General features: G+C 45.9%; 1 protein-coding gene across 1 annotated transcript in view; it reads left to right on the forward strand.

Annotated features, from left to right (window-relative positions):
- Window positions 1–10,770, forward strand: part of rnf216 (ring finger protein 216) — a 263,325-nt gene extending 252,555 nt beyond the window's left edge. The window contains exon 17 of the mRNA XM_038820989.1: window positions 10,136–10,770. Within this exon, the coding sequence (XP_038676917.1) occupies window positions 10,136–10,629 (494 nt within the window). The 3' untranslated portion in view covers window positions 10,630–10,770. The remainder of the gene's footprint in view (window positions 1–10,135) is intronic.
- The last annotated feature ends 6,470 nt before the right edge of the window (window positions 10,771–17,240 follow it).

Raw genomic sequence — 17,240 nt, forward strand, 5'->3', positions numbered from 1 at the left:
GATGATGCTCTGCCATGGATCATCTTCTGCCATTTCTGCCAACGCCAGCATGATGCCAACACCATCCTCCTCATCCTTCTGCTGTCAGCTTTCCAAAGGGACTGTTCACTGTCATGGTTCACTCCTCTTACCTGCTCCAACATCTCAACCCCTTCCCTCGGCATCATTCCATGTCATTGCAGGAGGCGCAACACCTGCCCTTGACTCCTTGCTCCTCGCTGTCCTCGACTCCAGCAATTTACTTGTACGTCTTTCGATTTAGTATACTGTATTTGTTCACAATGCAATCTCCTTCTAACGTCAGACTGGGTAACCACTTTGTGGAACACCTTCTCTCAGTCTGCAAGCATGACCCCAACCTTCCGGTTGCCATTCCAGTTCACCATCTTGCTCTCGGGTTCACATTTCTCCTCTCGGCCTGCTACAATGTTCCAGTGAGGCTCAAAAGAAGCTGAAGAAACAGCACCTACTTTTTCCATTAGGCACTTTACAGCCTTCTGGACTCAACATTGAGTTCAACAACTTCAGACCCTGAACGCTGTCCTCCTTTTTGAACTTTTGTTTCTTTCCCCTGTCACCTTTACCCTCTGTCTCTCTTCTCTCTCTCTCTCTCTCTCTCTTCCCCCACTCCAACCAAGTGTCAATTTTTACCTTGTTTTCATATATTTGCTGAGAGATTACCTTTATTCAATACCTACTACCAATGCTTTGTTTTTTTTAATATAAATTTAGAATACCCAATTTTTTTTTTCAAATTCAGGGGCAGTTTAGCGTGGCCAATCCACCTAACCTGCACTTCTTTGGGTTGTGGGCATGAAACCCACACAGACATGGGGAGAAAGTACAGACTCCACACAGTGACCCAGGGCCAGGATTCGAACCCGGGTCCTCAGCGCCGCAGTCACAGTGCTAATCGCTGTGCCACATGCTGCCCCTGCTTTGTTTTTTTACTCCTACCATTTCTGTTCCCTTTTGTTCCATGACATCTTTGTCATTTAATCTCCCGCCCGATAATCTATCCACGACCTTCCCTTTGCTCCACCTGATCTACCCTCAGCCTTTTTGAACAGCATGAAAGCCATCACATTTCTACCTCTCAGTTCTGAAGACCAGTCATATGGACTCAACGTTCACTCTGTTTTTCTCAGTACAGATGCTGCCAGATCTGTTGAGTTTTCCTGCACTTTGTGTTTATTACTGGTTCAAACCCTGCGTCTTAACCTATTTAGTTCATCTGTAAAGAAAAGGAGTTTAGTCTCCCTTCCAAGATTGTGTATTCAAGCCCCACTCCAGGAATCTGAGCACTTAATCAAAACTGACACTTCAATGCAGTACCAAGAAGTGCTACACTGTCGCAGGTACCATCTTTCAGATGAGACACTAAACCAAGGCCCCATTTGCTCACTCAGGTAGACAGTAAAGGTTCCTTGGCACAAAATTGATTCATTTTGGAAGGTTGAGTTTGAATGCTGAATACAGGGTTAAAGGCAGGATTCTTGGAAGTGTGAAGGAATCGAGGGATCTTGGAGTCCATGTATATAGATCCCTCAAAGTTGCCACCCAGGTTGATAGAGTTGTTAAGAAGGCATATGGTGTGTTGGCTTTCATTAATAGGGGGATTGAGGCGCGAGGTTTTGCTGCAGCTTTCTAAAACCCTGGTTCGACCACACTTGGAATATTGTGTCCAATTCTGAACGCTTCATTATAGGAACAGTAAGAAGTCTTACAACACCAGGTTAAAGTCCAACAGGTTTGTTTCAAACACGGGCTTTCGGAGCACTGCTCCTTCCTCAGGTGAATCCACATTCACATTCCCCTGAGGAAGGAGCAGTGCTCCGAAAGCTCGTGTTTGAAACAAACCTGTTGGACTTTAACCTGGTGTTGTAAGACTTCTTACTGTGCTCACCCCAGTCCAATGCCAGCATCTCCACATCATTATAGGAAGGATGTGCATGCTTTGGAGAGGGTGCAGAGGAGATTTACCAGGATGCCTGGACTGGAGGGCATGTCTTATGAAGAAAGGTTGAGGGCTGTTCTCACTGGAGCGAAGAAGAAAGAGAGGTGATTTGATAGAGGTGTACAAGGTGATGAGAGCATGAATAGAGTGGATAGCCAGAGACTTTTCCCCAGCGCGGAAATTGCTGTCACGAGGGGACATAGTTTTAAGGTGATTGGTGGAAGGTATAGGGGAGATGTCAGAGGTAGGTTCTTTACACAGAGAGTGGTGGGTGTGTGGCATGCACTGCCAGCAGAGGTGGTGGAGTCAGAGTCATTAGGGACATTTAAGCGATTCTTGGACAGGCACATGAACAGCAGTAAATTGAAAGGGTGTAGGTTAGGTTGATCTTAGGTTAGGATAAATGTTCGGCACAATATCGTGGGCCGAAGGGCCGATACTGTGCTGCACTGTTCTATGTTCTATATTCTAAGAGCAGGGGATTTCTCATGCCCAGGCCAATATTTATCCCTCAACCAAAACCTAAAACCACATCATCTGGCCACAACATGGCGATTAAGGGAGCCTAATTGGTTGTCATGTTTTCTAATTCAACTGTACTTCAGTATGTGCAATATTTCAGAAATAATTAGACTCATGGAATCCTGTAGAACAGAAGGAGGCCATTCGGCCTATCCTGTCTGCTGGCTCTCTGAAAGAGCTATCTAATTAGTCCCAATTGCCTTTTCTTTTGCCATAGTCCTATAAATGTTTTGCTTCTTTTAAAGGTTATTGATGTAGGAGCGTTTCAAGATCTGTGTATTGAGTCAGCTTACACAAGGGGTTATTCCCTGTGGCTCAGCTCAGTACAGAGAGGAGAAAACACAACGACAACCTGGACAAGATGGCTATTTAATCAAGCTTGTTATGTGTACACGGAGAACAGACTGGATATCTGCCAAACAAAGACCCAGAACACAGTACTTATACAACGTTCAAAAATCAATAGCCTACCCCAGTTGGACGCAGTCCAATCCCTGAAGCTGCTACGTTTAAACTTATCCAATAGAATTGCAAGCAGTGTTTAAACTTCACCCAATAGAAATGCAAGCAGTGCATGATTGATCTTCAACCTGACAGCTATGCTTCCTAGTAATTTGCTGTGCATTCATTGTCTGTGAAAAACAGGACAGCAAAACCAGCATTCTGCATTTGTTTCACAAAGACAAGATATCAGAAGTGATGTCCTTCCGGGCAAGTTAGCTATCCTAAATCCCATTTGATTACTTATTACTGCTGTGTCCTAAAAATACATGTTTAATGGTTAATAATGATTACTCAGTCCTATAATTCATCTCAATCCTTAATAAAGTAACTTCTGTTTCAAGAGGTATCATCGCTGAACCCCCCCTCCCCCCCCCTTCAGTTATCATTGAATCTACTTACACCAACCTTTCAGGCAGTCAGTCCAGATCATCATAACTTGCTGTGTTTTTTTTAAATTCCTGTCACCTCGGGTTCTTTTGTCAATCACCTTAAATCTGCTTTCTCTGGGTGGTACAGTGGTTAGCACTGCTGCCTCACGGCACTGAGGACCCGGGTTCGATCCTGGCCCCAGGTCACTGTTTGCACATTCTCCCTGTGTCTGCATGGGTGTAACCCCCACAACCCAACATGTGCAGGATAGGTGAATTGGCCACACTAAATTGCCCCTTAATTGGAAAAAAAAATTGGCAACTCTAAAAAAAAAAAAAAAAAATTTTTATATCTGCTTTCTCTGATCAATGATCTTTCTGCAAATGGAAGCATTAACGCGATTAAACATTCCTGTGTTTGCACACCTCTATCAAATCTCCTCTTAACCTTCTCTGCCCAAAGGAGAACAATCCCAGATGTTCAGTACCTCCACATCATTGAAGCTCCTCTTCCCTGATGCTAATCGAGTAAATCCCTTCTGCACTTGTTCCAAGAGCTCAACGTCCTCCCTAAAGTATGGTGCCAAGAATTGAGCACAATACTTGAGCTGAAGCTTAACCAATGTTTTACAAGACTAATGGAACAAGGAAATGGTTGGGATTTTGAACAAGTATTTTGCATCTGTCTTAATGATGGAAGACAATAAAAGCATTTCAAGAAGAGTAGAAAATTAAAAGAGAGGGAGGAACCTAAAACAATCAATATCATGGGCAGCACAGTGGCGCAGTGGTTAGCACTGCTGCCTCATAGCGGCAAGGTCCTGGGTTTGATCCTGGCTCTGGGTAATTGTCCGTGGAGTTTGCACATTCTCCCTGTGTTTGCATGGGTTTCGCCCCCACAACCCAAAGATGTGCAGGGTAGGTGGATTGGTCAATCTAAATTGCCCCTTAACTGGTAAAAATTAATTGGGTAATCTTTTTTTTTCCCAATAAACATTTTATTGAGGTATTTTTTGCTATTATAACAACAACACAATAAACAATGTACATGAAACTATAAACATAGTGCAAAAGCCGTCTCCCTCCCTTACAGGTCCCACCTTTATTAACCCCCTAATCTAAGCTAAACTAAAACCCCCCCCCCCCCCCCCCCCCCCCCCCCCCCCCGTGCTGCCGATTAATTTTCCGCGAAGAAGTTGACAAACGGTTATCACCTCTGGGCGAACCCTAACAGTGACCCTCTCGAGGCGAACTTGATTTTCTCCAAACAGAGAACGCGAGCCATGTCCGATAGCCAGGTCTCCGACTTCGGGGACTTTGAGTCCCTCCAAGCTAATAGTATCCGTCTCCGGGCTACCAGAGAAGCAAAGACCAGAATGTCTGCCTCTTTCTCCTCCTGGATTCCCGGGTCTTCCGACACCCCGAAAATCATCACCTCTGGACTCAGCGCCACCCTTGTTTTTAACACCGTGGACATGACATCTGCAAACCCCTGCCAAAATCCCCTAAGCTTCGGACATGCCCAGAATATGTGGACATGGTTCGCTGGTCCTCCCGCACATTTTGCACACCTGTCTTCCACCCCAAAGAATCTGCTCATCCGGGCCACTGTCATGTGCAGACTCGATGGGCTGAATGGCCTCCTTCTGCATTGTAGATTCTATAATAATAATCTTTATTATTGTTCAGGTGTGGGATAGGGCAAGGAAGTTGGTGGTGGCTCTAGATCAGTTTAATAGGGTGTTTGACGACTTTTACGAGAGATTGTATGGGTCAGGGCCACCTGGAAAGGATCGGGAGATGCAAGAAATCCTGGATGGTTGGGAATACCCGAAGTTGGGGGAGGGGGACGTGGCCATTTTGGAGGGGCGATAGCGGAGCAGGAGATAAAAGATGTGATTGCGAGGATGCAGTCGGGTAAGGTAGCAGGGCCAGATGTGTTTCCAGTGGAGTATTACAAGAAATTTAAAGATACGTTGGTGCCGCTGCTGGTGGGGATGTTTGAGGAGGCAATAGGGACAGGAATGTTGCCACAGACTTTGGGGCAGGCACAGATCTCCCTGTTGCGCAAGAACGATAAGGATCCGACAGAATGTGGGTCGTATAGGCCCATATCACTTTTGAATGTGGACGCAAAAGTGTTGGCAAAGGTATTGGTGGGTAGGTTGGAGGAGTGCCTCGCGAAGCTGATTGGGGAAGATGAGACGGTGTTTGTGAAGGGGAGTCAGCTCTTTTCGAACATTAGGAAGGTATTGAATGTGATTCTTGCGCAAGGGGAGGGATACAGAGGTGGCTGTGGCGTCGGACGCCGAGAAGGCTTTGACCGAGTAGAGTGGGGGTATTTGATGGCGGTTCTGGAGCGTTTTGGAATTGGACCACAATTTGCGGATTGGGTAAGGCTGCTCTATAGGGAGTCAAGTGTGAGTGCCCACACGAATACCATGAATTCGGGATATTTTGCTCTTCATCGTGGGACCAGTCAGGGATGTCCCATGTCCCCCCTGTGGTCATGCTTGTGATTCAGCCGTTGGCCATCGCGTTGAGGTGTTCGGAGGTGTGGAAAGGGATAGTGTGCGGGGGGGGGGGGGGGGGGGGGGGGGGGGGGAAGAGAGAGAGAGAGAGCATAGGGTATCTTTGTGTGCGGGCGACTTGCTATTGTGTGTATCGGGACCAGGTGTCGATGGGAGTCATATTGGAGCTGCTTCGGGTGTTTGCGTCTTTTTCGGGATATAATCAAAATTTAGATAAAGGTTCATATTTTGTGGTGTCTCGGCCAGGGGTGGGAGGACTACCATTCCGACTCGCTGTAGATATCTGGGGGTGCGGGTGGCACAGGATTATGGGGTGGGGGCTCCGCAGATATGACATTACTAGTCTGGTGGGAAGGGTGAAAGCGGACCTGACAAGGTGGGATGGTCTCTCTCTGTCACTGGCAGGTCGGGTACAGACAGTTAAAATGAACGTGTTGCCACGATTCGTTTTTATTTTTCAGTGCCTGCTGATCTTCCTGCCAACAGCATTTTGCAAGGAGGTTGAAAAGATGATTACCTCGTTTATATGGGGGGGTGGGGGGAAGGTGGCTAGGATTAGGAAGGTGCTGTTACAGAGAGGATGGCAGTCAGGGAATTTGGGTCTCCCAAACCTAGTGTATTACTACTGGGCGGTGAATGCGGAGAAGGTTAGGAGCTGGGTTAGAGGGGGGACTCCCAGTGGGTTAGAGTGGAGGAGAGTCTGTGCAGGGGGTCGGGGCTGAGGGCGTTGGCAACAGCGCCTCTCCCAATGGCCCCTGGGAGATACTCAGGGAGTCCAGTAATAATAGCGACATTGAAAATCTGGAGGCAGTTACGCAAGCACTTTAGGCTGGGGGCGGAGTCGAGGGAAATGGCGATTCGGGGGAATCACAGATTTGAGCCAGGGAAGTGGGATGGGAGTTTTCGAAGATGGAAGGAGAAGGGAGTCAGGGCATTAAAGGATTTGTTTCTATGGGGCCGGTTTGCGGGATTGGAGGAATTGGGGGCGAAAAATGGGTTGAGACAGGGGGAAATGTTTAGGTATATGCAGGTCCGAGATTTTGCTAAGAAGGAGATACGGAGCTTTCCGGAGGCGCCGGCAGGGGGAATGGAGAAGAGGGTAGTGTCAGTGATTTATGGAGCGATTCTGGGAGCAGAGAAGGCACTGCTGGAGGGGATTAGGACAAACTGGGAGGAAGAGTTTGGAGACGGCATGGAGATGGGGTTGTGGTGTGAAGTGCTCCGCAGGGTGAATGCCTCAACTTCGTGCGCGAAGTTGGGGCTCATACAGCTGAAGGTGGTGTAAAGGGTGCACCAACCAAAGGCGAGAATGAGCTGACTCTGAGGGGGTAGAGCATGTTAGTGAACGTTGAGGTCGGGGGGGCAGCAAAGTATGTTCATATGTTTTGGTCCTGTCCAAAGCTGGAGATGAGGTGTTCAGAGTAATTTCAAAAGTGGCACATGTGAGGCTTGAGCCAGGTCCTCTGGAGGCCGTATTCGGGGTATCGGATCGGCCGGGGTTAGAAGCAGGTGGGAAGGCAGATGTTTTAACCTTCGCCTCGCTGATTGCCTGAAAGCAAATCCTGTAGGAGTGGAGGTTAGCTTCTCCACCCTGTTCCCTGGCGTGGCTGAGGGATCTGTTGGAGTTTTTAACACTCGAGATCCTGAAGTTTGAGTTCATAGATCATAGAATTCCACACGGAGAATGACCCGGGGCCGAGAGTGAACCCAGGTCCTCGGCACCGTGAGGCAGCATTGCGCCGCCTTGCCACCCTCGGATGGAGTATAATTTGATACAGATTGAGTTTGTTCACTTTGATGAACAAGGTCAGGTTAATAAGGTGGTGAAAAAGGCATATTGGAGGTCATGATAGAACTTTGGTGAGGCCATTCCAGTCGTCACACTGTAGGAAGGATGTGATTGCACTGGAGGGGGTGCAGAGGCAATTCACCAGAATGTTGCCTGGGATGGAACATTTGAGTTAGAAGGAGAGTTGGATAGGCTTGGGTTGTTTTCTCTGGAGCAGAGAAAACTGAGGGGTGACCTGATTGAGGTGTACAAGATAATGAGGGGCATGGACTGGGTTATTAGGGAGCAGCTATTCCCCTTAGTTGAATGGTCAGTTACCAGGGGACTCAAGTTCAAAGTGAGGGAGAAGGGATTTGAGGAAAAATATTTTTACCCAGAGTGGTGACGGTTTGGAATGCACTGCCAAGGGTGGTAGAGGCGAGGTGCCTCACATCCTTTAAAAAGTACCTGGATGGATGCTTGGCACGTCATATCATTTAAGGCTATGGGCCAAGTGCTGGCAAGTGGGGTTAGGTGGGCAGGTCAGGGCCTTTCATGCATCGGTGCAGACTCGATGGGCCGAAGGGACTCTCCTGCACTGTATGATTCTGTCTCTGATTCTGGTAGGAAGAATATAAAAGCAAAATGTTATTTAACTGGAGAGACAACAGAATATTGTGGTACCAAGGGATCTGGATGTCCTTGTACATGGATCACAAAAGGTTTAGCATGCAGGTACATCGAGTAATTAGGAAGGCAAATGGAATAATGGTCTAATTGGAAAGGGGATGAGGTTTCAGAATAGGGTATCTCCCATTTGATACAAAGGTGCTGAATTTATTCTGTTGAGGGTGTGTGATCTTTTTTTAAATTGAAATAGCCAATTCTTTTTGTGGAGTTTGCACATTCTCCGCTGATCCACTTGAACACTTCATTTCTCAGAACTAGCTCTAATAGTGCTTCCTTCCTCGCTGTGCTAGCAATGCACTGATAAAGATCTTTTGCCTGGTTGTCACTGTTACTACTGTATCCTATTTTATGTTCAGATAGTTCTCCAGTCTCTGAACGTTTTGCATCTTTCCATAACTTGCCTGCAAATATGCTCCAATTGCCTTGTGTTACTGGATAGCAGTTGCAGAATAGTTCTTCTATTACATAATTCTAATAGCCTTTGTCTATCAATGGTTCATTCCTTTTCAATCCAATAACATTATTTGACCAATATTGCCACTCATCTCTTTTTTTTCCCCCCCTTCCATATCTTTACTGAATATCTTATAGCCAGGAATATTAAGTTCCCAGTCCTCTTGCTATTTGAGCCAGATCTCTGTTGTTACCATTGTATCAATTCCCTGTGGCCACTTCTGCCTTCAACTGAACTTTATTTACCATGCTTCATGTATTTACACACACACAATCCAAGCCCATCTTAACCTGCCTCACATATTCCCCCGTCAGATTCTGAACTGTTCCAATTCTGAACTGTTATTTTCTCCAGTATTATTTACCTCTCTGCTCACCTTGTTTCTCTTCTGTCATGACCTGCTCCGTTGAGGGCTGTACATCTACGTCATAGATGCTTCTAAAGCGTGAGGAATCTGAAGCTTGTCCTTCTGCACCATTTCGCCAACTATACATTAACTTATTCTACTATTCATACATTCACCCGCGTGACACTGCAAATAACTCTGAGATTATGGTATTTGAGGCCCTGCTTCCTTCCCATCTCCTAAAACTGACTGCAGAATGTCAACCTCTTTCCTTCCTGTGACATTGGTTCCCAGATGAAGCACAACTTCCTCTTCTCCCTTCAACATATCTTTGAAGGCACTCCGTCATCACAAAGCACTTTGGGTTGTCTTGAGTCCATGAAAGGTGCATATGAATGCGAGCTCATTTTTTCTTTAATGCAATGTCTGGATCACTATACTGTTTATCTAGATGATGGACATAACCAGCAGCACGGTGCCATCAGCACAGCAGGGCAGCACGGTAGCATTGTGGATAGCACAATCGCTTCACAGCTCCAGGGTCCCAGGTTCGATTCCGGCTTGGGTCACTGTCTGTGCGGAGTCTGCACAGCATCCCTGTGTATGCGTGGGTTTCCTCCGGGTGCTCCGGTTTCCTCCCACAGTCCAAAGATGTGCAGGTTAGGTGGATTGGCCATGATAAATTGCCCTTGGTGTCCAAAATTTCCCTTGGTGTTGGGTAGGGTTACTGGATTATAGGGATAGGGTGGAGGTGTTAACCTTGGGTAGGGTGCTCTTTCCAGGAGCCGGTGCAGACTCGATGGGCCGAATGGCCTCCTTCTGCACTGAAAATTCTATGTAAATCTATGTGAACCAGATGCACTTTAGATTGCAAGAGACACTAAACCTGAGATAATGTCTCACGTGAAACGCTAACTCTGACGGTGTGTTTGTTGCTTGTGAATGCCTGCTTTCTAATGCAGTAACAACTTTCTACTTTGATCTACTTACTTTAGAGCAAGCTGTGAAAAGAATTGGGCCTCCTCCAGAGGATCCTCCTTCCAAGAATGCAAGAATTGAAGAAAGAGGTCAAGCAGTACATCCTGGAGTGAATTTCAACCGCAATGACCTTCCTCGACCAGCGCCAATGATTCCTGAATTCCCCCAAATCCCACCTGTGCCCCCTCATCTGCAGGTCCCCTTCCCCCCTCCTCCGTATTTTCACTTCAACTTTGATGCTTTACAGCACATTAATTTTGAGCACGAGTACCCCATGCACTTTGGTCCACAGCCCTACCACCGCCGTCATCGCCATCAACATCATTATCATCACCGCCACCATCATCATCATCATCATCCTCCTCCTGAGGCTCCGCACCATCATCATCCACCGCACCATCACCATGACGGTCCCCATGGACACCCAGATGTGCCGCCAGTTTACCAGCCACCACAGGAACGTATGATGTTCAACTTTGTACCGAGACCAGAGCAGCATAACCTTCGATGACCAGCATTGTCCCTGTAGACTTTATTTTGAGCCAAAGAGACCTTTGGTGTTTGTTGTTTGGTGAATGTTAAATGAAAGGCCACAGATAGATTTACTGTAAATACTGATCAAATAAACCATACTTTTTTTTCCACTTGCAAACGGCAAAGATTTTTTTTTTTAAAGAACAAAATTTTACTTGGATAAATATTAACAAAGAATAAAATGTTTTCTTTACAAACGAATGGTCCTCAATTTGATTCCAAGGCCTGCTGTTTACTTCCAATTCCCTAGCAAAGAGTTTTTGGATCATGTGCTACTCGATGAAGCAGTTCATAATGAGAGCTTAGTACCTGGTACTTGGCAAAGTAGAAGAGCAACAAACCAATGTCTACATTGAGACTGGTGGCATGGCTATTTATAGCTACTGTCTGTAATAGCTCAGACAGGCAGTTACTGGAAGCTGAAGAGGATGCAGATCACACATCCACCTGATTTACACATTCATGTCCGAAAACTATCATTCAAAGAGAACTGGAGCATAGCGGCAATGTTGCTACACTAATACTCCAAAAGTCCCGACTATTCTCCACAGAAATTAGTTTAAATACCACCGTGGTAGCTGGTAGAGTTTATATTTCACTAATTAAGCTAGAATGGAAAGCTGGCCGCAGTAATGGTGACCGTCAAACCACCAGATTCACAAAAGAAATCCCTTTGGTTCAATTGTGCCCTTTGGGAAGAAATCTGCTGCCTTTATCCAGCCCGACCTATGTGTGGCTCCAAGCCCACAGCAATGTGGTTGACCCTTAACTGTCCTCTGAAATGGTCTACTGATCCAGAAAGTCCTCTCGAGGGCAATTAGGATGGGCAACAAACACGCACCTTGCAAGTGAAGCTCATATCCCATGAAGGAATTTTGGAAAGCTCCCTGCAAACATGTGTCTAAAGCATCGCTTCCATTCATCCTACAATTGGATGTATGTACAAAATTGAATAGTGTGACCTCTCTTGATGGCTCAGTGGGTAAGTACAGCTTCTCTAAGATCCATACAAAACAGAAAGATCCCATCTCCACTTTGTGCTGGGATAGTCGATTTCAGAAGGCCACAATGGTTACGGTTTATGTCACCATTTGTGTTTATAATCGCTGGAGTTTAGAAGGATAAGAGGGGATCTGATTGAGGTGTGTAAAATACAAAATGGGATTGATAAAGTAAATGTAGACCAAATGTTACCCCTTGTAGGGCAATCTAGAACAAGAGTTCACTGAGATGAGGAGGAACTACTTCTCGCAGAGGGTGGTGAATTTGTGGAACTCACTGCTCCATATTGCGGTGGAATCTGAGTCATACAGTGCAGCTCCCTGCATTCATTAATGAACAGGAGAGAGAACTCATGTTCATTTTTCCTCCACTTCATCACCCAGCTCCATAGTGTTCCCGAAACCACTGAAATTGGGTACCGTTTTGTAGCAGGATCAAACTTGGCTCCCTCCTATGATTAGTACCACATCATACGGTAAACGTACCTGAGTCACTGCAAAATCCCAGACCCACACTTCTGTCCTAAATTCACAACTCTGAAGGTTCATTGGTGCAGAGTTGTCATGTAGTTTCTCTGGCTTTCCATTGTAAAACGTTTTGATCTTCAGTAAGCTTGAGTTATTTCACATCAGTCATTACTAAAAGTCAAAGTAATTTCTCATTGGAGTTTGCACATTCTCCCCGTGTTTGTGTGGATTTCACCCCCACAACCCAAAGATGTGCAAGCTAGGTGGATTGGCTATGTAAAATTGCCCCTTAATTGGAAAAAATGAATTGGGTACTTTAAATTTTTTTAAAAAGATCATTTCTCATGGGAGAGAAGTGTATGATTGTGATGGAGGTCTTTCATGATAGCAGCACAGTGGTTAGCACTGCTGCCTCACAGCGCCAGGGACCCCAATTCAATTCTGACCTCAGGGTGACTGGATGGAGTTTACACGTTCTTCCCGTGTATGTGTGGGTTTCCTCCAGGTGCTCCGGTTTCCTCCCACAGTATGAAGATGTGTAGGTTAGGTGGATTGGTCATGCTAAATTGCCCCTTAGTATCTAAAGGTTAGGTGGAGTTATAGGGATAGGGCAGGGGAGTGGGCCCAGGTAGGGGCCAAATGACCTGCACGATAGGGATTCTATGATGGAGTCCAGGACCCCCTCTGACTTGCTGTTCTTTTATTATTGGGATGGATGATGTGGTTTATATTATGATTGTCAGCATCTTGAAGCTGAAAATGCTGGAGCAAGTTTATCCGCGAGAATCTTGAAACCTAGAAAAAGGAATTTTTTTTTTACATTGTAATAAAAAATCACTTCACTAAAAATTATCTGTGTTCGCTACATGCAATATTATCTTTTAAAAGTATTACATTTTGAAATCTGCAAAATCAGCAGATTCTTGCTTACTTTTTACATGGGATGTGGGTGTCACTGATGAGGCATTTATTGCCCATCCCTAATTGCCCATGGTAATTATTAACATCCAACCTTCAGCTTTAGTGTTGTGGAATTAGGATTTGGTAGCTTTGCTCTGGGATTCTCAGCAAAACACATCGAATGAGACTCCTAAAAGCTTGACCAGTTATCCTAATGAGTCAAATAAACCTCCCCTGTCTCTGCTGAATCACTTAATCCTGGCTGCGGTGATAGTAGGAATATAATCCTCTTAAATGCTTCTCAGTTAAGGTAAGAATATTATTCAAAATTTGCATCTTGATTACTATTAGGGGCAGCACGGTAGCATGGTGGTTAGCATAATTGCTTCACAGCTCCAGGGTCCCAGGTTCGATTCCCGGCTGGGTCACTGTCTGTGTGGAGCCTGCACGTCCTCCCCGTGTGTGCGTGGGTTTCCTCCGGGTGCTCTGGTTTCCTCCCACAGTCCAAAGATGTGCGGGTTAGGTGGATTGGCCATGCTAAAATTGCCCGTAGTGTCCTAATAGTAAGGTTAAGGGGGGGGTTGTTGGGTTACGGGTATAGGGTGGATACGTGGGTTTGAGTAGGGTGATCATTGCTCGGCACAACATTGAGGGCCGAAGGGCCTGTTCTGTGCTGTACTGTTCTATGTTCTATCCCATGGTCACAGTTCATGGCCTACCTGTTTGACCAAACCTTTGATCATCTGACCTAATCCCGTTATGTGCCTTGGTGTCTTTGATTATCTGTGAAGTGCCTAGTTAATTACATTAAAGCTGCCATATAAATAATTAGTGATGGACATTCAGTAAAATCAAGATTAGCCCTATAAAACCAAATCTTTCCCCTGAAATTAGTGCCTTACGTTGAATGGCACTGATTCAAGTGGAATACTTCAAATGTGAAACAGTAAAAATTGCCTCACTACTTTCTTGGCACCTTCCAAGAGCTCTACCCTTGGCCTGACTACATTCTCAATCTGGTTGCATTCACATGTCTCAGAAGGAATTAACATAGCAGATTGATGTGGGGCATGTGGCACAGTGGATAGCACTTGGACTGCGGCGCAGAGGACCTGGGTTTGAATCCCGGCCCTGGATCACTGTCCGTGTGGAGTTTGCACATTCTCCTCATGTCTGCGTGGGTTTCACCCCCACAACCCAAAGATGTGCAGGTTAGGTAGATTGGCAACACTAAATTGCCCCTAAAAGGGGAAAAAAATAATTGGGTGCTAACCACTGCGCCACCGTGCTGCCCCCATCAATCGCAGTCATGTTTGCAGTTATGGGCAGCGCAAGTGGTTAGCACTGCTGCCTCACGCCTCCGAGGTCCCAGGTTCAATCCCGGCTCTATGTCACTGTCTATGTGGAGTTTGCACATTCTCCCCGTGTTTGCGTGGGTTTCACCCCCACAACCCAAAAGATGTGCAGAGTAGATGAATTGGCCACGCTAGATTGCCGCTTAATTGGAAAAAATGAATTGGGCACTCTAAATTTACTTTTTTTAAAGAAATGTTTGCAGTTATATTTTTCCATTCTTTCCCCTGTGTTTCCTTTATTTTCTCTGCTTCTGTTGGATACATCTTCATGCAGCAATGATGTAATCGAATGGTTCAGACGCTATGATAAAGTGCAGGAGTAAAGAGCAAGTGGTTTCTTTCTTTCATTGAAAGCCCAATATTAGATTATGGCTCCTCGCTGTTATATCCGATAAATGGTTTGATTTTCAATTTTGTCATTTGAGGTCTTTTTAAACAAGCTAGTGTTCAACCGCAGAGTGAAAATTAATCTGCTTCTGCACCTATAGATGGTCTTTACTGGTGAGATCACTGACATTTGGTGCTGCTGCTGAGCAGGAGTATGAGCACTGACTCCAGCAGTGACATTCCTCCACACTGGTTTCCTTAGTCCAGTACGACCGTAGAGCCAGCAGATAGTGGATCTGCAAACCTGCCATTGGACTGTTAGGTTACCCATTGAGTAACAATAATAATGTACATTTGTGCTGTTAACACAGTAAAACATTCCAAGGTGCTTCACAATCTACCCACCCTGCACATCTTTGTGTTCTGGGGGGGCGAAACCCATGCAAACATGGGGAGAATGTGCAAACTCCACACGGACAGTGACCCAGAATCGAACATAGAACAGTACAGCACAGAACAGGCCCTTCGGCCCTCAATGTTGTGCCGAGCCATGATCACCCTACTCAACCCACGTATCCACCCTATACCCGTAACCCAACAACCCCCCCCCCCTTAACCTTACTTTTATTAGGACACTACGGGCAATTTATCATGGCCAATCCACCTAACCCGCACATCTTTGGACTGTGGGAGGAAACCGGAGCACCCGGAGGAAACCCACGCACACAGGGGGAGGATGTGCAGACTCCACACAGACAGTGACCCAGTTGGGAATCGAACCTGGGACCCTGGAGCTGTGAAGCATTTATGCTAACCACCATGCTACCCTGCTGCCCCATGGATAGCATAGTGGCGCAGTGGTTAGGTCTGCTGTCTCACTGCACCGAGGCCCATGAACCTGGGACCTCAGTGCCGTGAGGCAGAAGGGCTAACCCACTGCGCCACTGTGCTGCCCCCAAAGGAATAGTTTTTCAATATACATTTAGAGTACCCAATTCATTTTTTCCCAATTAAGGGGCAATTTAGCGTGGCCAATCCACCTACTCTGCACATTTTTGGGTTGTGGGGGCAAAACCCACGCAGACACGGGGAGAATATGCAAACTCCACACGGACAGTGACCCAGAGCCGGGATCGAACCTGGGACCTCTGCGCCGTGAGGCAGTTGTGCTAACCACTAGGCCACCATGCTGCCCTGTGAGGCCGCAGTGCTAACCCACTGCACCACCGTGCTGTCCTAAAAAGAATAGTTTAGGTAGATTTCATAACCATATTCGTATTTCAGGGATTATTATAAGATTCCCTTGAAGAGATGCATGTTGAGCAGGTCAAAACGTTGCTGCTTGTAGTTTCTTTGTACCAAGAAAGCAGGTTTCGTTACAGGTAGTCTTGGAACATGAATCAGACTAGGATACTCTTTTAGATGTAACGGTCTCCAGGTTTAAAGAGGTGATGGTAGGGGGTAGCATAGTGGCGCAGTGGTTAGGTCTGCTGTCTCACTGCACCGAGGCCCAGGTTTGATCCTGGACCTAGGTCACTGTCCACGTGGTGTTTGTACATTCTCCTCGTGTACACGTGAGTATCACAACCAAAAAGATGTGCAGTGGAAGTGAATTGGCCACACTGAATTGTCCCTTAATTGGAACAAAAGAATTGGATACTCTAACTTTATTTTACAACAGAAAGAGGCGAGGATCTACTGTTTTCTTTCTACTGCTGATGTGTTGCAGCTGGCGTTGGTGTAGTCTTATTACATTTGTTTCTGGGTCTAGAGATCAATACAATTACTTACCTGAAGATAGTTTAGTTCCCATGATCAACTTCTATTGTCCATTCAGAATGATCTGAAACCATGGCTACACAATGGGGCAGTGGATGAGTTCTTTAGACTTGCTCAGGATTAACTAGGTTCTGCCCAGCTCTCATTCAGGCTTAAATCCAGAAAGATGGAGTCTAGACGTTTGTTTTTTTTAAATCCACAAACAATAGCCTGTGTAAATTCCACAGGAAGTATTAATCTTGGTGAGTCTATTCAAGGGGAAGCACTCTACTTGTAGGCATTCAAATAAGAGCTTTCTAAAAAATTGAGGTTGTGTAGAAATTGCCAAATTCACCTGGCCCTTGGTGGCCATCTTAACAGTCTTGTTCTTGTCCACTGCTTTAAAGCATATACTGAGCGCAGTCCACATTTAAAGTTATGAATATGACATGCCTTTACCAGGCATTACAAGGTGAAATGCTGGAGGGAGACAGAGATCGCAGCTTCAGCAAAAAGAAGATAGATTTACTTCTTGGGGCAGCACGGTGGCACAGTGGTTAGCATTGCTGCCTCATGGCGCCGAGGTCCCAGGTTCGATCCTGGCTCTGGGTCACTGTCCGTATGGAGTTTGCACATTCTCCCCGTGTTTACGTGGGTTTCGCCCCCACAACCCAAAGATGTGTAGTGTAGGTGGATTGGCCACACTAAATTGCCCCTTAATTGGAAAAATTGAATTGGATACTCTAAAAAAAAATTTTTTTAAGATTTACTTCTTGGGA

The sequence above is a fragment of the Scyliorhinus canicula genome, chromosome 15 (genome assembly GCF_902713615.1).
Source record: "Scyliorhinus canicula chromosome 15, sScyCan1.1, whole genome shotgun sequence".
Lineage (NCBI taxonomy): Eukaryota > Metazoa > Chordata > Chondrichthyes > Carcharhiniformes > Scyliorhinidae > Scyliorhinus > Scyliorhinus canicula.